Source organism: Bufo gargarizans, chromosome 6 (genome assembly GCF_014858855.1).
Source record: "Bufo gargarizans isolate SCDJY-AF-19 chromosome 6, ASM1485885v1, whole genome shotgun sequence".
Taxonomy (NCBI): Eukaryota; Metazoa; Chordata; class Amphibia; order Anura; family Bufonidae; genus Bufo; species Bufo gargarizans.
This window is the reverse complement of record NC_058085.1, coordinates 288,273,917-288,298,158: the sequence shown is the minus strand read 5'-3', so window position 1 is coordinate 288,298,158 and position 24,242 is coordinate 288,273,917. Positions and strand designations below refer to the sequence as shown.

Genomic DNA, 24,242 nt, shown 5'->3' with positions numbered 1-24,242 from the left:
TTAATGGCAACTGAGAATATCTCAACCGCACTCAGACACCTGGTATCACAATGCCTTCTTACTGCCAATATCACTTGAAGCAATGTCACAGAGCCAACTCTACTAATAACTCTCAGTCTCTAAATTATGTATGATTGGGGGATTGATCTAGTGACTCAAAATCAATAGAAGAAAGCAAAAAAATGGTGTTATCACACAGAGTATTAAATAATTACAGTAACTGCATGGCACGCTTAGCCACATAGGCTAACGTCAACTTTGTGGTTAGGTGACACCATTTGACATCTTGTTCTTTGTTACCACCCACAAAGTACCTAGGGATATGTTCACACTGCACAATTACCAGTAGGTTATGGGGTGGGGATTCGCATCACTATTTGTTCTTAATGTTATATATTTAATGGTGTGATCATGAGAGTTATAGGTTTAATTGATACTGGAGAAGTCTTTGGTCTCAAGCTGATCAAACAGAGTGCATGGAGGCGTAATAGGCCTTAGTATGGAGACACTCGGCCTACATACACTGCTGGACAGGCACTGCTTCTAGGGAAGAATACCTTTGTACATATGGAGTCCGATGGAATTTTTTTTTCACCGGAAAACCCTCCAGATAGTATGCCTTCGTGAATCATACAAAAGGAATATGAAGGTACAGGAGAGGGTTCATGCACCTTTATGAAGCATATCCTCATAATTAGAGATGAGGGAGTTGATTCTAAACTCATCGGATATAACCTAAATTTGGTAAAAATTTGAATTGCTTCCAAATCCGAATTTTTGGTGATTAAATTCGGGTGAATTTTGGCAAGAGACAGAGAAAGGGAAAGAGAAAGAGATAAAATAATCGAAAAAAATCTGAGACTAGAGAGTGGAAATATGAGTCCTAGAAGACCTCAAAATGTTGCACATAGATTTTCAGGCTTTTTGGAGCACTTCCGATTCAGGTATGCCGACTCAGCTGAATTTAATTTTGACTGATACGCTTATCTCTCTACACAACGATTGCTTTGAATCTGTCTTTGGGAATATATATTGTAGTATTGTGTTAGGTTAGAGATAGTCTTCATAGAAAGCTGAGATTATGCATATTGTACTGCCTAATCGTACACAGCCAGCAGTTTTTATAGTGTTTATACCACACACAGCAGTACTTTTATGACGTTTGTGTCTGTGGTGAGAAATGATGCTTCAGCCACTGCAATGTCATGAATAACTACTTCTATACTTAGGCACCATGGTATAAATAATTGATTTGTTTGGATGGATAATAATTATTATATTGTTGCATTGGTTTAATTGATGACATGAAAGAGTCTGATATAATAGCAGAGTAAGGCTTTTATTATCTGCTTCCTTACCAGACTTCCCAGAGCCATAACTTATTTTTCTGTTCACATATGAGGGTTTGTTTCTTTGTAGGACAAGTTGTACTTTTTAACCACCTCAGCTTCCCTAGCTTAAACCCCCTTAATGACCAGACCACTTTTTACAATTCTGCACTACACTACTTTCACAGTTTATTGCTCGGCCATACAACTTACCACCCAAATGAATTTGCCTCCTTTTCTTCTCACTAATAGAGCTTTCATTTGGTGGTATTTCATTGCTGCTGACATTTTTACTTTTTTTATATTAATCGAAATTGACAGAAATTTTAGCAAAAAAATGACATTTTTCACTTTCTGTTGTAACATTTTTCAATTAAAACTACATTTCTATATACATTTTTCTCTAAATTAATTGTTCTACATGTCTTTGATTAAAAAAAATGCAATAAGTGTATATTTATTGGTTTGGGTAAAAGTTATAGCGTTTACAAACTATGGTGCAAAAATGTGAATTTACGCACTTTGACTTTCTGAGCACCTGTCATGTTTCCTGAGGTTCTACAATGCCCAGACAGTAGAAACACCCCACAAATGACCCCATTTCGGAAAGTAGACCCCCTAAGGTATTCACTGATGGGCATAGTGAGTTCATGGAAGTTTTTATTTTTTGTCACAAGTTAGCGGAAAATGTTTTTTTTTTTTTCTTACAAAGTCTCATATTCCACTAACTTGTGACAAAAAATTGTCACACATGTGGTATCGCTGTACTCAGGAGAAGTAGGGCAATTGGGGTGTTTTGGGGTGTATTTTTGCATATACCCATGCTGGGAGAGAGAAATATCTCTATCAAATGACAACTTTGTATAAAAAAATGGTAAAAGTTGTCTTTTAGAGAGATATATTTCTCTCACCCAGCATGGGTATATGTAAAAAGACACCCCAAAACACATTGCGCTACTTCTCCTGAGTACGGCGATACCACATGTGTGACACTTTTTTGCAGCCTAGGTGCGCAAAGGGGCCCAAATTCCAATGAGTACCTTTTAGAAGGGCATTTTTAGACATTTGGATTCCAGACTTCTTCTCACGCTTTAGGGCCCCTAAAATGCCAGGGCAGTATAAATACCCCACAAGGGACCCCAATTTGGAAAGAAGACACACCAAGGTATTCCGTGAGGGGCATGGCGAGTTCCTAGAATATATATTTTTTGGGCACAACTTAGCGGAAAATGATTTTGTAAGAGAGAAAAAAATATATAACATTTTCCGCTAACTTGTGCCAAAAAAATAAAATATTCTAGGAACTCGCCATGCCCCTCACGGAATACCTTGGGGTGTCTTTCCAAAATGGGGTCACTTATGGGGTATTTATACTGCCCTGGCATTTTAGGGGCTCTAAAGCGTGAGAAGAAGTCTGGAATATAAATGTCTAAAAATGTTTACGCATTTGGATTCCGTGAGGGGTATGGTGAGTTCATGTGAGATTTTATTTTTTGTCACAAGTTAGTGGAATATGAGACTTTGTAAGAAAAAACAAAAAAAATTCCCGCTAACCTGTGCCCAAAAAAAAAATCTTCTATGAACTCGCCATGCCCCTCAAAAGTGATCTTTATAGCGCCACAGCGATTTTACGGTGTTTTTGCAGTGATCAGAAAAAAAAACATTCTGTCACTGCGGTGGGGCGGGCTGAACGCAAGTGTGCGCACAAGATCAGGCCTGATCGGGCGAACACTGCGTTTTTTGTAGAGCCTATAGAACATGTCCTATTCTTGTCCGCGGACAAGAAAAGGCATTTTCTATATAGTTCTGGCAATGTGCGGATCCGCAAAATGCGGAAAGCACATTGCCGGTGTCAGTGTTTTGCAGATCCGCGGTGTCCGTGTTTTGCGTATCCGTGGATCCACGGATCCGCAAAACACATACGGACGTCTGAATGGAGCCTTACAGGGGGGTGATCAATGACAGGGGGGTGATCAGGGGTTAATAATCGACGGGGGGGGGGGGGTGTAGTGTAGTGTAGTGTGGTGCTTGGTGCTACTTATTACAGAGCTGCCTGTGTCCTCTGGTGGTCGATCCAAGCAAAAGGGATCAGGTAGTAGGTATATCAGACGCTGTTAACAAAACAGCATCTGATATACCTTTCAGGGGTTAAAAATCGCATCTACAGCCTGCCAGCGAATGGTTGCCGCTGGCAGGCTGTAGATGCACTTGTTTACCTTCGGTTCCCGTGAACGCGCTCTCCTGTGTGCGCGCGTTCACAGGAAATCTCGCCTCTCGCGAGATGATGCGCCCGGGAGGAACAACAGGGCCGCCGCCAGGACGCAATCCTGCATGCGGCGGTCCTGGGATGGTCAAAGTTACTATTTAATATTGCATACAATATAGTGGGAAGCTGGGAAAAAAATTCCAAATGTGGTGGAATAAAAAAAAAACACAATTCTGCCACAGTTTTATGGGTTGTTACTTATGGTGTTCCCTTGTGGTAAAACTGACGTATTATCTTCATTCTCTGAGAGGTTTAATTTCTGCGATCGGCATTAGCACCAACTGCAGACATTACCCCCAAGTGTCTGCTGTGTGAAACAGTAGGCATCTGGAGGCTATGGCGCCCGTCCCACTCTGGAGGGTGTGGCATCTCTAAAGTCGTATTTGGTCGTAGGACGGTAGGGAAAAGGTTAATAATACAAATTGATTGAGTGGAAGCTCCAGAATTGTTATTACATGGGGAACGCAAGCAGCTACTGAAACAGACATGTCAGGAGAGGTGACAGCTCCTCTTTACAGCACCAATAATTGGTAGGCTTACTTTGCTCTAAAACCACATCTGCGCATTTCAAGCCACACCCTTCCCGTTAAGTCATGCCCCCTTTTCCCTCTACGTTCCACCACCTCGCAGAACAAGTTTAACAAGTGTCTAAAACACATCATAAATGAGGTACAAGACACTTACTCAAGTTTTCTTGGCACAAATTGAAGCATAATTCTGGTGCAGGTAAATTCCCCCTTCCCCCAGTATGCTGGTTTTTCAGACTCCCTCAGGAATCATTTTGGTTGCATTAAATAAATATTAGACCATCCCTAGTAACGGAAGCCCATGCCAGAGTGACTCGTGAACTTTCCGCAGTATAAGGCCGAATGCACACGGCCGTGTTTCACAGCCGTCTGCGGGCCGTGGAACCGCGGCCTGGATCCCTTCTGAGAGCAGGAGCGCACGGCGTCACTGGTTGCTATGACGCCGTGCGCTCCCTGCTGCCGCCGCAATACAGTAATACACTGGTATGATCTATACCAGTGTGCTACTGTACTGTGCCGGCAGCAGGGAGCGCACGGCGTCATAGCAACCAGTGACGCCGTGCGCTCCTGCTCTCAGGAGGGATCCAGGCCGCGGTTCCACGGCCGTGTGCATGGGGCCTAAAACAGATGGACTGCTGATGGGTATTGAAAGGCATTTTGAGAAGTAACAGGTGGTTGATAAATTGAAACGGGTAAACTAGCTGGGGGTCAGAGATAAAATCTACAATTTGGCTAAAAAAATTTTTGTGTTGGATGCTTCATCTGTTGGCCTCTACAAACACCATACACAAAAATGAAAGGAGATGAAGGAAAGGGTCTTAGCATTCTTGGGGGAAAAAAGGAGCAATGATATTTCAGTAGCATGTAACAATAATATTTGAGAGAAATGTCTGAATTGTAGAAATATAGGGAGTCATTTATTAAGACCGGTGTTTTAGACGCCGATCTTAATAAAGCCGTGACCACACCGGGATGTGATTATTTTTTTTTAACCCCTAACAGGTATATTAGACGCTGTTTTGATAACAGCGTCTAATATACCTGCTACCTGGTCCTTTGGTGGTCCCTTTTGTTTGGATCGACCACCAGAGGACACAGGTAGCTCAGTAAAGTCGCACCAAACACCACACTACACTACACCCCCCCCCCCTGTCACTTATTAACCCCTTATGAACCCCTGATCACCCATGATCACCCCATATAAACTCCCTGATCACCCCCTGTCATTGATCACCCCCCTGTCAGGCTACGTTCAGACGTCCGTATGATTTTTACGGATCCACGGATACATTGATCGGATCCGCAAAACACATACGGACGTCTGAATGGAGCCTTACAGGGGGGTGATCAATGACAAGCGGGTGATCACCCATATAGATTCCCTGATCACCCCCTGTCATTGATCACCCCCCTTTCATTGATCACCCCCCTGTAAGGCTCCATTCAGACGTCCGTATGATTTTTACGGATCCATGGATATATGGATCGGATCCACAAAACACATGCGGACGTCTGAATGGAGCCTTACAGGGGGGTGATCAATGACAGGAGGGTGATCACCCATATAGATTCCCTGATCACCCCCTGTCATTGATCACCCCCCAGTCATTGATCACCCCCCCCCCCCCCCCCCCCCCCCGTAAGGCTCCATTCAGACATTTTTTTGGCCCAAGTTAGCGGAAATATATATATTTTTATATATTATATTGTTTTTTCTTACTAAGTCTCATTCCACTAACTTGTGTCAAAAAATAAAATCTCACATGGACGCACCATACCCCTCACGGAATCCAAATGCGTAACATTTTTAGACATTTATATTCCAGACTTCTTCTCACGCTTTAGGGCCCCTAAAAAGCCAGGGCAGTATAAATACCCCACATGTGACCCCATTTCGGAAAGAAGACACCCCAAGGTATTCCCTGAGGGGCAAATTGAGTCCATGAAAGATTGAAATTTTTGTCCTAAGTTAGCGGAAAGTGAGACTTTGTGAGAAAAAAACAAAAAAAAAAATCAATATCCGCTAACTTATGCAAAAAAAAATAAAAAATTCTATGAACTCGCCAGGCCCCTCATTGAATACCTTGGGGTGTCTTCTTTCCAAAGTGGGGTCACATGTGGGGTATTTATACTGCCCTGGCTTTTTAGGGGCCCGAAAGCGTGAGAAGAAGTCTGGGATCCAAATGTCTAAAAATGCCCTCCTAAAAGGAATTTGGGCACCTTTGCGCATCTAGGCTGCAAAAAAGTGTGACACATCTGGTATCGCCGTACTCAGGAGAAGTTGGGGAATGTGTTTTGGGGTGTCATTTTACATATACCCATGCTGGGTGAGAAAAATATCTTGGTCAAATGCCAACTTTGTATAAAAAAATTGGAAAAGTTGTCTTTTGCCAAGATATTTCTCTCACCCAGCATGGGTATATGTAAAATGACACCCCAAAACACATTCCCCATCTTCTCCTGAGTACGGCGATACCAGATGTGTCACACTTTTTTGCAGCCAAGGTGGGCAAAGGGGCACATATTCCAAAGTGCACCTTTCGGATTTCGCAGGCCATTTTTTACACATTTTGATTGCAAAGTACTTCTCACACATTTGGGCCCCTAAATTGCCAGGACAGTATAACTACCCCACAAGTGACCCCATTTTGGAAAGAAGACACCCCAAGGTATTCCGTGAGGGGCATGGCGAGTTCCTAGAATTTTTTTATTTTTTGTCGCAAGTCAGTGGAATATGAGACTTTGTAAGAAAAAAAAAAATTTAAATAAAAATCATTTTCCGCTAACTTGTGACAAAAAATTAAAAGTTCTATGAACTCACTATGCCCATCAGTGAATACCTTAGGGTGTCTACTTTCCGAAATGGGGTCATTTGTGGGGTTTTTCTACTGTCTGGGCATTGTAGAACCTCAGGAAACATGACAGGTGCTCAGAAAGTCAGAGCTGCTTCAAAAAGCGGAAATTCACATTTTTGTACCATAGTTTGTAAACGCTATAACTTTTACCCAAACCATTTTTTTATTTTTTTTGCCCAAACATTTTTTTTTTATCAAAGACATGTAGAACAATAAATTTAGCAAAAAATTTATATATGGATGTCGTTTTTTTTGCAAAATTTTACAGCTGAAAGTGAAAAATTTCATTTTTTTTGCAAAAAAAATCGTAAAATTTCGATTAATAACTAAAAAAGTAAAAATGTCAGCAGCAATGAAATACCACCAAATGAAAGCTCTATTAGTGAGAAGAAAAGGAGGTAAAATTCATTTGGGTGGTAAGTTGCATGACCGAGCGATAAACGGTGAAAGTAGTGTAGTGCAGAAGTGTAAAAAGTGGCCTGGTCATTAAGGGGGTTTTAGCTAGCGGGGTTGAAGTGGTTAAAGGGGTTTTCTAGCCTGTACATATTGATAGGTCATAATATAAGATTGGCGGGGGTCTAACACCCGGCACCCCCACCGATCAGCAGTTGCAGTTCCAGGAAGTAAACACGTGTACGGAGCCAGAACACCACAGCACGGTACACTGGGAGTACTGCAGCTCAATTCCCATTTAAATGGCTTGTCTGGTTGCCAGTATCGATGATTTCCTCAGTATAAGTCATCAATATCAGATTGGTGGGGGTCTGACTCCCAGCACCCCCTCCAATCAACTGTTTCACGCAGCGCTCATGCAAGTGGTGCGCAGGTGTAATTACTGCTCCTCCGTCCCATTCACTTGAATGGGATGGTGTGTAACTACAACTGCTCCTTCCCATTCAAGTCAATGGGATGGAGAAGCTGTAATAACACCTGCCCACGTCTGCAATGCCGACTGTGAGCAGGTAAATATTGAATAGAAAAGCAGCGAACAGGTAAACAGCTGATTGGTGGGGGTGCCGGGAGTCGGACCCCCGACGATCTGATATTGGGGATAGGTCATCAATATACCCCTTTAAGTGAATGGGAACCGAGCTGCAGTATGCCGACGCAGTCACTACACATTGTATGGAGCTTTCTGCTTTCGGCTCTATTACTTTTTTGTTTACAGCACTGGTGGCTGATCGGCGAGGGTCCCAGGTGTCGACTCTCCACAGATCTTATACTGATGACCTATCCAGAGGTTGGAAAACAACATCACAGTATCACTTTCTAATGAGGCATGTGACATACAGCATAGGATATCTGGGTCCCATTAATGTCACCAGTTGATTTCAGAAAATATTTCTGGAAGTATTGGTTTTGGATCTACAAAAAAAAGTCCATGTGTCAGTCAGCTCAGTCACGCTCCCTTGGGGGGCTGGCACACAGTGCAGTTCTGACATGCATTCAGGATGCAGATTCCATTTAGCCAGTTTAGCAGCCTCGTTAAATCCTGTTGTTCTGCATAGTGGGGAAGATTTTATTCATTTCAGCTAGCTACAATACACCCTTACAGGGAGAACTAGAATTTCTCATTTCTGAAACAGTTGGGGGGGGGGGGGGGGGGCACTCTAATATCTAGTAGTGTATGGATGAACCAGTCAGGTGATTATACCAAAATGAAAAAAAAATATGTATTCAGGGGCATAGCTATAGGGGGCACAGAGGTAGCAGTCGCTACCGGGCCCAGGAGCCGGAGGGGGCCCAAAGACCCTTGCCCCCCATACGAAGACACCAGTATTATAGAAAGTGCATGCTGGTCAAGGTATAGCTCTGGCTGGAGGGAAGGGCTTGGGTCAAGAATTTGGCATTGGGGGGTCTACTGTTTTAAATTTTGGCTATGTGCTTCCCTAGCCACAAAACACTGAGGGAAGGGGGGGGGGGGGGGGGGGCCAAGCTGAACCTTTAGTCCAGGGCCCATGAGTCTTTAGCTATGCCCCTGAATGTATTCATATATTACATAAAGAGACCATAACATTAACTTTGCATCAGAAATTGCTTCCTATATATCGACCCCAATAAAAATATATTAGTTGATCAACTAAATTGATGAAAAAATAAAAAATGATAAAAAAACATTAAATTTAAAAACAATGATGTCCAGTTCCGTTATATCGCATAGATGCTGTATTGCTATACGGACCCATTGACTTGAATTGAGCCACAGATCGTTATTTGCAGGCAATAATAGGACAAGTTCTATATTACTATTTTTCCTATCGACTACGGGTGTGGGGAGAGCACTGTACCATTGTTTCTCAGGTTGGTTGAGCCACTGTTTTTCTATTCTTTTCATTTCTGAAACAGCTGATCATGATGGCACCTATGAGTGGGTCCCTATGTGATCATCTTGATCCACAAGGGGTTTTCCAAACCAGTGAAGATCTGACATTTACATGTTATAGAGTATTGCATAGCATACTCCCAGCATAGGCACTAGAATTAGTTCCTGTATCATCCAGGGCTATGGCGTCTCATCAAATATTATTATTAATATAAAACGCATGTGCACTTACCTCCTCTGTCATGTGATGCCGTTTCGTGCACAGAGCTGCTGACTTACAGGTCACTCCCTGCTTTACTGCTGGAAATCACATTTTGTTTGTGTCCCATGAGCTGCCTTGAAGTGACCTTATTGAATAAGCACAATTCCACTGTTCAGCCCTCTGCTTGGAATGGCATTTTGCTTTTTGTATAAAATAAATGACCTTGCAAATTATCCAAATTTCAGCCTCGCTGTGAATACATTTTATAACAACAAGATCCATGCCCGTGCTGAGGAACTCTACTGGGCCTACGTGTTCTCTTTTCTGACCTATGAAATATTTTCTGATGAAATCATTGAATAATTCTGGTGGCCAAACACGCAGATAGGTATGACTGGTGATATCTATTGTCTATATGGGATTACATTTAGGCTACTTTCACACTAGCGTTTTAGTTTTCCGGTATTGAGATCCGTCATAGGGGCTCAATACCGGGGAAAAAAAACGCTTCAGTTTTGTCCCCATTCATTGTCAACGGGGACAAAACTGAACTGAACAGAACGGAATTCTCCAAAATGCATTCCGTTCCAATTATTTTCGTTACCTTACCGGAGAGAAAACCGCAACATGTTGTAGTTTACTTTCCGTCCTGGGATGCGGAGCAAGACGGAATGACCCCAATGCAAGTCAATGGGGACGGATCCGTTGTCTCTGCCACAATCTGCCACAATAGAAGACGGATCCGTCCCCCATTGACTTTCAATGGATTTCATGACGGGTCCTTCTTGACAATGTTAAAGATAATACAACCGGATCCGTTCATAACGGATGCAGATGGTTGTATTATCAGTAACGGAAGAGTTTTTGCTAAACCCTGCCGGATCCAGTAAAAATGCTAGTGTGAAAGTAGCCTTAGGATAATGGAGATTAGAATTAATCTGTGCCAGTTGGGTCACATCCATGATTAGCTCTGCCAAGTCCTGCACATTAGTTTCCTCCTCAATGACAATGCTGGCACTCAATGGAAAATCTGTTTTGTGATTATATTAATCTAACCTGTTAGCTTTACAGGCCTGACTTACACAAGGAAACCAAGACTGGTGGCCAAAGTACATACTAGAGAGTGTTTTATACATTGTGTGCATAATCTTACCATATTACTAGGGCAAATTAGATTTGTATGTCTGGTCCGTATATGAACAGGTACAGTCTGTAGTCACAGTGCAAAAGTTAAGGCCTTCTTCACATATCTGTGTCCGTGATGACACCTGTGACAAGATGGTCAGTAGTTCATCTGTGAAGATATTCGTGAAGAATATGCTTTTGGTCCGTGTGTCCATTTATAGCCATCTGTGGGTCATCTGTTTTACACAGATACTGTTAGGCTGAAAATTGGTTTCCAGAGTATCTGCTAGAAACGATTCATGAAAACCAGGGACCAAACACGGATGGCATCTGTGTTGTGTCTGTGGTTTTCACGGACCCATAGACTATAATGTGCATGAAGGATCCATAATTACAGATGAAAGTGGTGAGTGCTTCCATGGTGTCATCACAGACCCACCATCTGTGGAAAACTATTGATATGTGAATACATTCATTATAGATATGTAAGCCGTCCATGGAGACCATGTCCATGAGTCACAGACATGAGACAGAGGCCTAGCAGGTAATGATTTGAATTAGTAATTTTTTAAAGTTGTCATACCCCCAGTACACCACACCACCTACATACAGTGTTGCTGATATCTAACAGTAGGAACCTATGGAAATTTGTGAGCGGTTATCCTTGCTAGTGCTGCTCCTCTTATTCCTACACCACTTCTTGTGGTCAAATTTCCTTCACAGAGTAGATCATACTCTGGCCACTCTGTTAGAAATTTTGTATTGGGGCCCAGAAGCTCAAATCTACACCTGACAGACACAATGTAGCTCAATCAATACATGCTTTTATTATTGCTGCAGCGAAGATGATATTTCTAAACCATAAGTGTGTTATTTCAGTTGCAATGTAGTCATCTGTCTGCTCAGCCCACTAATAGTATTGTCTGAATGAAGACTGATACATTATCCTGTTCTGCTGCTTACCCAAACTCGCCTTCATTGACACTGGCTGGATCCATTAAGACGATTATACTATGAGAATAATCAGATCATCAATCTGATCGGTGAGGGTACAACTTCAGCGCCCCTACCAATCAGCTGTACAGACTATATAGATATATAGATACACAATCTATGTGATTTCTCTCCCTACCCCTGATGACTGCTCTGTGTGCACTTGCCTCCTAATCTACAGTCTGATACAAGACAGTCTATGTGATCAGCCTTTGAAAACTTAGATGCTTCCTCCCAATCCACACACTGATCTGCTGTGATAGATCTCCTACCTCCTCCCTCCCTGGTGGTACCTTGAACACTGAGAGAAGGGAGCAGACGAGCAGAGAGAGATAACACAGCCAGGAATAGTTGATCTTTGTCAGAAAGCAGCAGGGCCGGTATGTGATGGCGTTATTCAGACTATACAGCATCAAAATGGTAGGTAATTTTTATAGAAAATTTAGAAAATAGAAAGCAAATGAACAATAAAAAAGTGGAACAATGTTCATATATTTTTCATTATTATCCTTTACAATGTCCTAATAGTTCACACTAAACTTCAGAGCACCTGCAGAACCTCAATAGTTATTATTGTAACTCTTTGCCTTCTCTTTTAGTAACTTGTTTTTAATTCTTGCATGGTTCCTCTTGACTGTGGAAACGTTTGGCCACTGCAGTGATTAGAGCTGCTCCCTTCCCACTGCCATCTTCAGATAGGATAATTGTCACATCACATTGTGGTGATAACTTCTTCACGGTTTCTTGTAAGATTCTAGAGAAACTAAAAAAAAAACAGAATGAACATATCAGAAAATAGTAAATGCTATTGAATCTGATGAATATTTGATATCTTGGGTAGTTGTACCAAGTTAATTCATCACAGAGCTCAGCTTCTCCACCCATCATATTCTACTCTCATGACAGAAAAAAATCACATAAAAAATGTACTTTAGAGCGAATCTGTCACCAGTTTTATGGTGTCCTAACTAAAAGCAACATAAAATAGTGACAGATCCCCTTAGCAAAATACTAGCTCACTTTCTTTAATTGACCCTGCCATTTTGCTAAAATCTTGTATTGAACAGCTCCAGCGCATGCCAATGGGTCCTGTATATTCATGAGTGTTTTAACAGGAATTTTAATATTTTAGAATAAATAGGGTCACTCAGACTAAGTGATAAAATATTTACTAAGTATATACAAATCACATCCAGAATAAATAAAGTAAATAATAATCAAATGACCTACAATACAATGGGGGAGCACACGTCGCCAAGCTACCCACATAACACATAGCCGACGCTCCATGGTAATACAAGATAGAGACCGTAACCTACAGCATCCTACCTGGATGCTATTTTCATTGGAGATTAGTTCTTTGTCTTTAAATTAATAACTAGAAGTAAATATTTTTATTACTTAGCCTGTGAAAGCCTACTTATTCTTAAATCTTTGAATTTATGTTAACATCCGATGTCAGAAGCGGGATTTGAGTAACTAAATACACTTATTGTTAATAGGGTGATATATAGAGAGGGTAGTAGAGGTGGCGCCACTCCGAATGGCATCACAGGGATTGTCACATTGGTTATGCAACTCTGCTACAAGCTGTGAGTGGGGCTGTAGTAGAAGGTCTGTAGAAACTAGCTGTCACAGAGGAAACAAGTGAACCCTAAATTCCACCTGCACCTCTGTCCCTACCTACTTGCATGACTGCCGTAAGTGGTGGACCACAACTCGTCAATGTTCCCTGTTTATTTACATGCTGGGGCTTACCAGGGAAAAGCAGAGGGAAAAAACAATAAACAAAGCAACAGGTAGGCACACAAATACTGAGAAAAACCCAGAACCAAAGTACTCATAGTCAAATGTACCAGATCAAAACCAAGAGGGAACAATGAAGCCAAATCAGAAAGCAGATCACTAACCAATATCAAGCCAAGGTCATACACAAGTGCTCAAGTCCAGGTCCAAATACGTCAGGGAGAAGTGAGTCCAATAACCAAGCCAGGGTCAAACCAGGAGATGCAGGAAAGCCAAATCAGAATCCAAGAATAAGGGTCAAAAGGAGTAGCCAAAGTCAGAAGTAGGAGGTCAGAACAATCCACAATCCAAAGCACTGGTGACGTATATAGAACCATTCACAGGCAGTTTGTGACCAGCAGATTACCCGTTTAAACATCCCACACTTCCTGATCATGTGACATGCCCGGAATCACGTTACCTACGACATCAGGATACCTGACATGGGAGATCAGACTGTCTCCATGGTAACCGGACAGTACGTGGAGATTCGCATCTGCCGGCGCTGGTAGTGACACTAGCAGGGTTCTTTTCAGTTATAGAACCAAGCAGGGTTCGAAGTAACAGTAATAATTTAAGTAGTGAGAGGTTGTAGATTGTAGATATCAGAGCCCCTTTGATGCTAAGGGTGTTTTGATAGGTAGATATGTAGCAGTGCAGTATCAAAAACTGTATGGCACTAGCAAGAGAAAAGCACCCATGTCCTTAGAACAATCATAATGGTACTTTTGTTACCTTAATGGTGTGTGTTTCCAAGTAGGAAAGAGTTAAGTTCATAGCATTAGAGCCTGTTTTGAAATCGTAGAAGTAAATATTTTTATCACTTAGCCTGTGTAAGCCTATTTATTCTTCAATTTCACGTTAAAACAATGAGCTCCTTGATCTGGGTCGTGGGACCAGGCAAGGATGCCCGTTGTCGCCACTATTATTTGCTTTAGCGATCGAACCTTTAGCTATCCGTATTAGATCTGATGGCCAATTCAAGGGAATATTTATAGGTGATCAAGAGGACAGAGTGGGACTATATGTGGATAGCATGGTACTGTTTATGTCAGACGTGGAGTCTACGCTACCTCGTGCTACTTATCTCATTGAAACATTTAGTCAATTTTCCGGTCTCAGGATAAATTGGTCTAAATCTGTTCTATTTCCGTTATACTCCCTATCTTCATCCTCTCTTAATACCGAGCTACCTATAGTATCTGAATTTAAGTATCTAGGGATTCATATCACCAAAGACGCGGCCTCTTTCCACACTCTCAACATACAGCCTCTCCTGAATTGTAGTGCAGACAAATTTAGGGTGTGGGGTGGTCTCCCATTATCCACCCCGGGTTGAATAAATCTGATTAAGTTATCATTCTACCTAAGTGGTTATATGTGTTAGAACATGCACCTTTCATTGTTCCCAAAAAGATATTCCAGCATTATAAGTCACTACTGTCTCCATTTATCTGGGGCAATAATAGACCTAAGTTATCCATTGACGTACTGTGTCGCCCTAGAGGAGAGGGAGGTATGTCCTTGCCTGACTTATATTTGTATTATATGGCGGGACAATTGAGACAGCTAAGGTCATGGATCTCCTCGGAAGGTGTTCTGATTAGAGCAGAAAGGCAGTTGGCTGCATTTTTGGACATCTCCTCGTTGTGGACAGTGCTAGAGCAACCAAAACTATTTGGTCGATCACTCCTACCCGTACACAAATTAGCCATTCAGGTGTGGGATCCTGGCAAGAAAATGCATTCTTATACCGGACTGGCCCCTAATATAACCTTGTGGGAAAACCCTATGTTCCCCTCCCTTCATACTGGAATAGATAAGGCAGTTATGGAAGGATCATGGTATTACCGTCCTGGGCTATCTACAGTACAGACCAAAAGTTTGGACACACCTTCTCATTCAAAGAGTTTTCTTTATTTTCATGACTATGAAAATTGTAGATTCACACTGAATGCATCAAAACTATGAATTAACACATGTGGAATTATATACATAACAAAAAAGTGTGAAACAACTGAAAATATGTCATATTCTAGGTTCTTCAAAGTAGCCACCTTTTGCTTTGATTACTGCTTTGCACACTCTTGGCATTCTGAAGAGGTAGTCACCTGAAATGGTCTTCCAACAGTCTTGAAGGAGTTCCCAGAGATGCTTAGCACTTGTTTGCCCTTTTGCCTTCACTCTGCGTTCCAGTTCACCCCAAACCAACTCGATTGGGTTCAGATCCAGTGACTGTGGAGGCCAGGTCCTCTGGCGCAGCACCCCATCACTCTCCTTCATGGTCAAATAGTCCTTACACAGCCTGGAGGTGTGTTTGGGGTCATTGTCCTGTTGAAAAATAAATGATGGTCCAACTATCCTCTGCTATTATCCTCCGCAGCAGAGGTGACTCTTTGTCTTCCTTTTCTGGGGCGGTCCGCATGTGAGCCAGTTTCTTTGTAGCGCTTGATGGTTTTTGTGACTGCACTTGGGGACACTTTCAAAGTTTTCCCAATTTTTTGGACTGACTGACCTTCATTTCTTAAAGTAATGATGGCCACTCGTTTTTCTTTACTTAGCTGCTTTTTTTCTTGCCATGATACATATTCTAACAGTCTATTCAGTAGGACTATCAGCTGTGTATACACCTGACTTCTCCACAATGCAACTGATGGTCCCAACCCCATTTATAAGGCAAGAAATCCCACTTATTAAACCTGACAGGGCACACCTGTGAAGTGAAAACCATTTCAGGTGACTACCTCTTGAAGCTCATCAAGAGAATGCCAAGAGTGTGCAAAGCAGTAATCAAAGCAAAAGGTGGCTACTTTGAAGAACCTAGAATATTACATATTTTCAGTTGCTTCACACTTTTTTGTTATGTATATAATTCCACATGTTTTAATTCATAGTTTTGATGCCTTCAGTGTGAATCTACAATTTTCATAGTCAAGAAAACTCTTTGAATGAGAAGGTGTGTCCAAACTTTTGGTCTGTACTGTATATTCCAACAATGTGTTTAACACCTTTGAACAATTGATCGGTGTCATACGCTCCCAAGGCCCCAAGGGATTTATCTCTGCTCTTTACACTCACTTGCTGAGTACCGAGATGCATAAGGCCCCCCTATTAGTATTATCCAAATGGGAAACTCTAATACCGGGTATCACAAATGAAGAAATTAGCGACCTATTGGAATCTCCTGTATTAGTTTCCCCATCTATCAATAAATAAATGTATACAGCTATGTATTATTCACCAACCTTATCTATCACCCGTCCGGTTACAAAAGATAGGCAAATTGTCACATTCTAGGTGCCTTAGATGCGATGCGGAAGGGGCAACTTTCTGGCACCTTATATGGGACTGCCCATATATACAAACCTTTTGGTCTGACATCACAAGCTTTCTTTCGATGCTTACGCACCCTCCGATAGCACTTACCCCACAAGTATGCCTGTTTGATCTATTGGATAAAGAGGTATATCCTCACCATGCCAGAATACTCTTAAGAGAAACATTATTTCTTGCACGGAAGGCTATTGTGATTCGTTAGATGGGTGATAGACGACCTTCTCTTAACCAATGGAAAGTACTTGTGAATAATATGGTATCCTATGAGAATATTGTATTCAAGAATAGGGGTTGTCCTCAGAAATTCAGTAAAGTATGGGGACCTTGGTGTTCGTCCATGCAAACTATGTATTCAGCTCCTAGATTTTCAGATAATCTTAACGCAATATTAGGATAAGATGGTTATGTACTCACTACAAGCATGTGTCCGGTCAAATATGATTGCTCTGTACATGTATTGCATATGTGAATTGTTATCTCACCTTTATTGATATTGGTATGTATATGGTACTGTTTATGTATTTGAATGCCTTATTGACCTTCATGTATACTGATGTTCTTTGAACTTTTCTGATGATTTGTTCAATAAAACGAGTTTAAAAAAAAACAATGAGCTCCTAGAATCCCCCTTCTGCTAATATATTTGTAATACAAATGTCAATCAGTGGCAGGAGCGCAGAGAAAGCCAGTAGCTCATGAATATCAGGACTCAGCATGGCTATTTTCATGGCTATTAGTGCCAAAACCATAGTTGCTCCTGGGAACCCTTCTGAGAGGACAGCCTGCTGAATCCAATCAGGACACTCTAAGGTGGTGGTGCTGCCTTAACAGATCTGTATACCTTCTGTTGCCATGTACTAATGACCTTGTGACTGTTTTCATGGTGGTTGTATAGATTCGTTATTCATTTGCACAAAAAAGACTGAAAGAATGGGCGCGAGTTGTTATTTGTATCAAATATATTATTGGTATGTCAGTTTTTAGACACAAATAAAGTAAGCCAACTAAGAGTTGGAGAAAGTAGGGAAAAGTGTCTGATGGTCCTATTACACCGCACGATTTTTGGGCCTATTATCCTTGTTAATAGAGACGCTTGGTCCTGATAACTTACCTGTATAATCGATCAGCCGATCAACAAGCAAACTCTGGTTTGTCAGCTGATGGGCATCTTTCATCAGGAGGAAGGATGCCTGATTATCAGCAGCACATATCGATATGATAATTAACATAACGGAATGAGGGAGGAACGACTGTTGTAATAATCGTTCCACCCACACTCAGTTTGCATTAGTCTGTGTAATTATCTGCCATCAGCCAAACATTGGGCAGTGTAATACAGCCCTAAGCAAGGTGTGGCAAATCTATCATGCAGAATGAGGTAAGCTGCAATTCTCACATAATCCACTTGGAGTTATTACTGTTCATTGCATTATTCACTGAGCCTACCCCTCTTCAGTGAGTAGGCTCCATGTACTAATGTATCATTTAGTCAGACTCATATGTATAAAGGGAATCAGACACCAGTCTTATGCTGCCCTATTTGAAAACAACATAATCTGGTGACAGCCATCGTGAACAAAATGTTATGTCACTTTCTTGACTTGACCCATCCATTTTCCAAAAATCTGTATTGAGCAGCTTCAGTATGAGCCAAGCACTGAAGTCCACTCAGGACATTGCAGAAGCTCAGGAGTCCTCATATTTCTGAGCTCTGGGCTCTCCTCACGCCTTGGCAACTCTCTCCCTATAGCAATCAGTAGCAGGTATTGGGTAGAACCAGGAACTTGCGAATATGAGGGCTCTCATACTTGCACAGTCCATTGAGCAGACTTCAACATTCAGTATTGGGGAAAACCATAACTTCACATAACTAATATTTTTGATTTATCTCTTTTGGCTGGGTTGAGCAAAATGCTGGGTTGCTTACTTGGACTGATGCAGTGTTTTTCAGACCACTGTCGCGCCCTCTCAACTTTGATTGACAGAGCCAGGCAGTCAAAACGTCATCACTACATTTTTCTCAGCAATGCGGTCACATATGAACATGGGGCCAACACAGGTGCCTTCAGCTGCTAGGCCCACGTGCAACAGGTCAGCCAGTTTCAGTGACAGATGACCTTTAACTGATATAGTAATACTGTGATAACTTACTGAGGGTGTAACTTGTACAAAGTCCCATCAACACCGACTGTAGTTTTAAGATAGTCCAGACCACGGTTTTCTCTGATTTTATCCACAACTGCAGCCAAGCCAGCTCCACATAACTTTGCTGCTCTTGTTGACACTGCACCACAAACTTCTTTCACTATAATACTATCATCACATGTACTATCTAAACCAAGCTGTTGAAGGATCTTCCGGACCTGGAGGAGAGCTAGGCGATCACTGTGTAAAGAAAAAAGTAGCGATCAGTGGTATATACACTGTAAATACAAAAATGACATTCTAGGATGGATACTTAGAGGCAGGTGAAGCAGGGGAAGTGGCTGCTTTGGCCGCAAACTCATAAGGGCCCCCTCAGGAGGAAGACTAAAATATTTTATTGTCAGGGCCCACTCAACATTGACATTATATACAGTGAGACTGTAGGAAATGGATGGATTAGCTGCCAGGCCTCGTCTGAGAGCGTGATCTTGACTAGCCTCAGGAGTTGGGGTTGCGACAAAGTTGCTGGGGGAAGGGGGTCCGTTCAAAAATTTTCTATGGGGCCTGATCATTTCTAGTTACACCACTGCGTAGAGGTGTTCCATGAACATACAAAAGTATGACTATGTGTGGACCACCGTTGCATTGCTACTGGAGCAGCGGGGGATTTAACAGTTGATTTTTTTTTTACTTTGTCATATTTCCTACCATTAGCCTCATTTTTGTAACTCCTGTAAAATCCATCAAAAAGCAAAAGTAAGCTGATGACAACCCTGTAGTGATATGCTGTATCCATGAAGAATTATTATTGGAACGCTTTTGCTAAGAGGCCAGCTATAGGAAATTGGACTATTTCACTATAATCCAAACATTATGCCCTTCCCTTGTATCTAATTTAAAGGGGTTTTCTTGTTTCATGATATTGACGATCTATCTAGGCCATCAATATTATCAAACCAGACAACCTCTTTAATATTGCGTTTTAAGGTGCAGTTTTGTCTTATTCATATATGGAAAATTTAGTAGATACCGGTATGTACAGACATGTATCACCTTTCTATTTGAGAGATAAATTTTGTTTCAAATATTCCTTTTGTCCTCAACCGTTCAGAAATCTGTCCTCGGAATAAGAGGCCACGTTTGGTTAGGTCAATCAGTATCTGTCTCACAATTTCTCCAAGGTACATTCCACTGGTCATCTTCTCATATCTGGTAGTACATAGGCAATAGGTAGATTAGATATTTGCAAACGACGGTGCAAGTCCTTTAAAAATTATTTAGTTATTGGTATTTTCTATAATTATTAAATAAAATATTTTTAAAATTCAGACATCATAAAGTACATGACAATGTTTCTCTCAGGGGCGTAGATATAGTGGAAGAAGGGGATGCGGCTGCTTTGGGGCCCAAACTCAAAAGGGGCCTATGTAGGAAGAGGACTAAAAGATTTTATTGTTAGGGCCCCCTCAACAGTATTATACAATGGCATTACACACAGTGACAGTATATACACTGACATGACATAAAGTATATACTATACATGTAGAAAACAGATGGAGTGGCTGCCAAGCCTCGTCTGAGAGAGGGATGCCCTTTCTGCTGCAGCTCTCTCTCTGTGTCACAGCATCTAATAGTAGATTGATGGGGGGAATTATGTAGTCTAGGCCTCCCCCTCACAGCTATTATGAGACAATTAAGGAGTCAATTCTGACTCCACAACTGACTGCTTTGCAGCTGCTGGCCAATAAAACGGAAGAGCTTCTTCGGGTGACAATACAATTTTTACTTTTTGGACACAAAACATTTTGGAGAGATATGCTGAAACTAGCGGATAGGTAAGGTAGATGTTGCATCTTTCATTTTCAATCAATTTTACCTTTGCTTGCCAGAATTTAATGATTTTTCATCGACACGTATATCATATTGTGTCTGAATGTCGGATAAACAGTCATTATCCCCAAATCCTCCCCATTCTGTGTTAATACACATTTTCCCTTCATCTCCATCTATGAATTCAATGTTCTTCATTTCTTCCATATAACACACATTGCTCCCAGTACCTGCGGCAGAAACACGTACCTCAGATTATATACTTTTTCATGTTTTACTGTATAAAACACCTGGATGTATGGTGCCACATAGAGTTCCACTGGGAACGGCATGTGCTTGAGAGAAGTTCTGTATTCTCCACTACAAACATGCATTTTAAACATGAGAAAAACACTCTCAAGTTCCATCCATTTTTGGAAACCAAGAAACGGCAAGGTAACTCTGTGGGCGGTTGGATGGTATGACAAGTAGTGACGACTTGTTCTCTGTTCTTGTGATGGGTGGAAAATGGCTTCCATACAAGTTGATTTCAGATTAAAATAGAGTTTGCTTCCACACAACTATACAGCTGTTCTATTATATTCTGTTTCATATAAATAATTACCTGCAATGAGCCCAATCTCACAGTCTGGATCTTCATATCCACAGGTCATCATGGTTCCCACAGTGTCATTGACAATAGCCACAATGTCTAAGTCAAATTCCTTCAAAACAGGATAGAATATAGATGTGGGTGTACATAACATAATACATGATTCAGAAGCCAACACATGGAAAGTGTACTATTATAATGCACAAGTCATGTTACAACCACGCTGAAGATATCATCCCCAGACACATCAGGATTTTACGACCTAATCATTTAAACAGAAATCCAAGCAGATCTATTGTGCAGCATCCTGGATGTCACAAGTGAGGAAACAATATTTAATAAAAATACAAAAATTTATCAGAAATGTATCCTTCAAGTAAATTAACTTATTTAATAAAAATTAGTCCAGCCATAAGGTCTGACTTATCCCTCCTTCTAACAAAGGGTCCGTGAGTACCCACAAAGACATAAACAACCATATGACACTAATAAAAAAAAATGGTCGAGTTGGAACTAAAATTACAGAAGTTCAGACAGCTCCAAAACCCCAAATCCTTATTTTTATACCAAAACAGGTGGGTCACATAGATTTTACCGATTCAATGACCCACAATTACTGGGCTACAGAAAAAACATCACTAACCTCTATAACCACATTGAGCAACCATCCAATCAGCTGACCATTACCAGCTAAGAAAAATCAGGAAAACCAACACCAAAAGGTGGGGAAAACCCCAAAAAACCTAAGGAGAAATCAACATGAGTGATTATTTCACATGGAAGTGCAGTACTCCAGATCTGGGGGTATCTGCAAATGTTTGGTTTGTAATGTTATCTTATATTTGCACTGAACACCAACAGGTGAGCTATTGCTGGCTTAGGGATGGGGCTAACCACCCCATTCCTCCTCTCTTGTTAGGGGACTGTTAGGACAGTGAGTAAGTGGGTCATTTTGCTCCTTCTCCATGGGCCTTTGGAATCAGAGTGTGAGCTCATCTGTGAGACCACTACTGCAGAGAGACTAAAGGATAAAAAAAATACAGATACAGTCATGTGAAAAAATTAGGACACCCTTTGAAAGCATGTGGTTTTTTGTAACATTTTTAATAAAAGGTTATTTCATCTCCGTTTCAACAATACAGAGAGATTAAAGTAATCCGACTAAACAAAGAAAACTGAAGAAAAGTCTTTTCAAGATCTTCTGTAAATGTCATTCTACAAAAATGCCTATTCTAACTGAGGAAAAAGATAGGACACCCTCACATGTATTCCCTCTTAAATTGGCTCAGATCTCACACAGGTATATCACACCAGGTGCACATAATTAGTAGATCGTTACTCTGCATGTTGAATGAGGCTTGCCCTATTTAAACCTCAGACATTTAGTTTGGTGTGCTCCTGACTGTTGAAGTGAGAGTGAGCACCATGGTGAGAGCAAAAGAGCTGTCAGAGGACTTCAGAAAAAAGATTGTAGCAGCCTATGAGTCTGGGAAGGGATTTAAAAAGATCTCAAAAGATTTTGAAATCAGCCATTCCACTGTCCGGAAGATAGTCTACAAGTGGAGGGCTTTCAAAACAACTGCCAACATGCCCAGGACTGGTCGCCCCAGCAAGTTCACCCCAAGAGCAGACTGCAAGATGCTAAAAGAGGTCTCCAAAAACCCTAAAGTGTCATCTCGAGAACTACAGCAGGCTCTGGCTACTGTTGATGTAGAAGTACATGCCTCTACAATCAGAAAGAGACTGTACAAGTTTAACTTGCATGGGAGGTGTGCAAGGAGGAAACCTTTGCTTTCCAAGAGAAACATCGAGGCCAGACTGACATTTGCCAGAGATAAAGTTGACAAAGACCAGGACTTCTGGAATAATGTTCTTTGGACAGATGAGTCCAAAATTGAATTATTTTGACACAACAGCAGAGGACATGTTTGGCGTAAACCAAACACAGCATTCCAAGAAAAGAACCTCATACCAACTGTGAAGCATGGAGGTGGAAGTGTCATGGTTTGGGGCTGCTTTGCTGCAGCAGGACCTGGTCAGCTCACCATCATAGAATCCACGATGAATTCTACTGTGTATCAGAAGGTGCTTGAAGAACATGTGAGACCATCAGTTAGAAAATTAAAGCTGAAGCGGAACTGGACCATGCAACATGACAATGACCCAAAACATACTAGTAAATCAACCAAAGATTGGCTGAAAAAGAAGAAATGGAGAGTCCTGGAATGGCCAAGTCAAAGTCCAGATTTGAATCCCATTGAGATGCTGTGGGGTGACTTGAAAAGGGCTGTACGTGCAAGAAACCCCTCAAACATCTCACAGCTGAAAAAGTTCTGCATTGAGGAGTGGGGTAAAATTTCCTCAGACCGATGTCGAAGACTGGTAGATGGCTACAAGAACCGTCTCACTGCAGTTATTTCAGCCAAAGGAGGTAACACTCGCTATTAGGGGCAAGGGTGTCCTATCTTTTTCCTCAGTTAGAATAGGCATTTTTGTAGAATGACATTTACAGAAGATCTTGAAAAGACTTTTCTTCAGTTTTCTTTGTTTAGTTGGATTACTTTAATCTCTCTGTATTGTTGAAACGGAGATGAAATAACCTTTTATTAAAAATGTTACAAAAAACCACATGCTTTCAAAGGGTGTCCTAATTTTTTCACATGACTGTATGTTCAAAGCTACAAAGTTACAGCAGAGTGACCAGCTACCACAGCTATAAAGACTCTGCTGCAGGCGAGGGACTACAGGTCAGACACCCATCACCTAGAACACATTCAGGTCAGGTCAACCTATAAAAGCCTGCATTACACACTGGACACCTACAGCCAAAAGTGCCAGCTTTCAGCTGTTAGTCAGAAGTTCTGGAGAAAGACATTAGCAAGATAGCATACCAAAAGTGTTGTTATCTGTTACTTTGCCAGCCATCATACCGTAT

The 24,242-nt window shown here is 41.4% G+C and overlaps 1 protein-coding gene across 1 annotated transcript in view; it reads right to left on the bottom strand.

The window, feature by feature from the left end:
- Positions 1 to 11,480: 11,480 nt before the first annotated feature.
- Positions 11,481 to 24,242, bottom strand: part of HKDC1 (hexokinase domain containing 1) — a 42,769-nt gene continuing 30,007 nt past the window's right edge. Inside the window, exons 14-18 of the mRNA XM_044298891.1 lie at positions 21,320 to 21,419; positions 20,762 to 20,945; positions 19,939 to 20,094; positions 18,892 to 19,125; positions 11,481 to 12,382 (exon numbers count right to left, since the gene is read on the bottom strand). Of these exons, the coding sequence (XP_044154826.1) occupies positions 12,229 to 12,382; positions 18,892 to 19,125; positions 19,939 to 20,094; positions 20,762 to 20,945; positions 21,320 to 21,419 (828 nt within the window). The 3' untranslated portion in view covers positions 11,481 to 12,228. The remainder of the gene's footprint in view (positions 12,383 to 18,891; positions 19,126 to 19,938; positions 20,095 to 20,761; positions 20,946 to 21,319; positions 21,420 to 24,242) is intronic.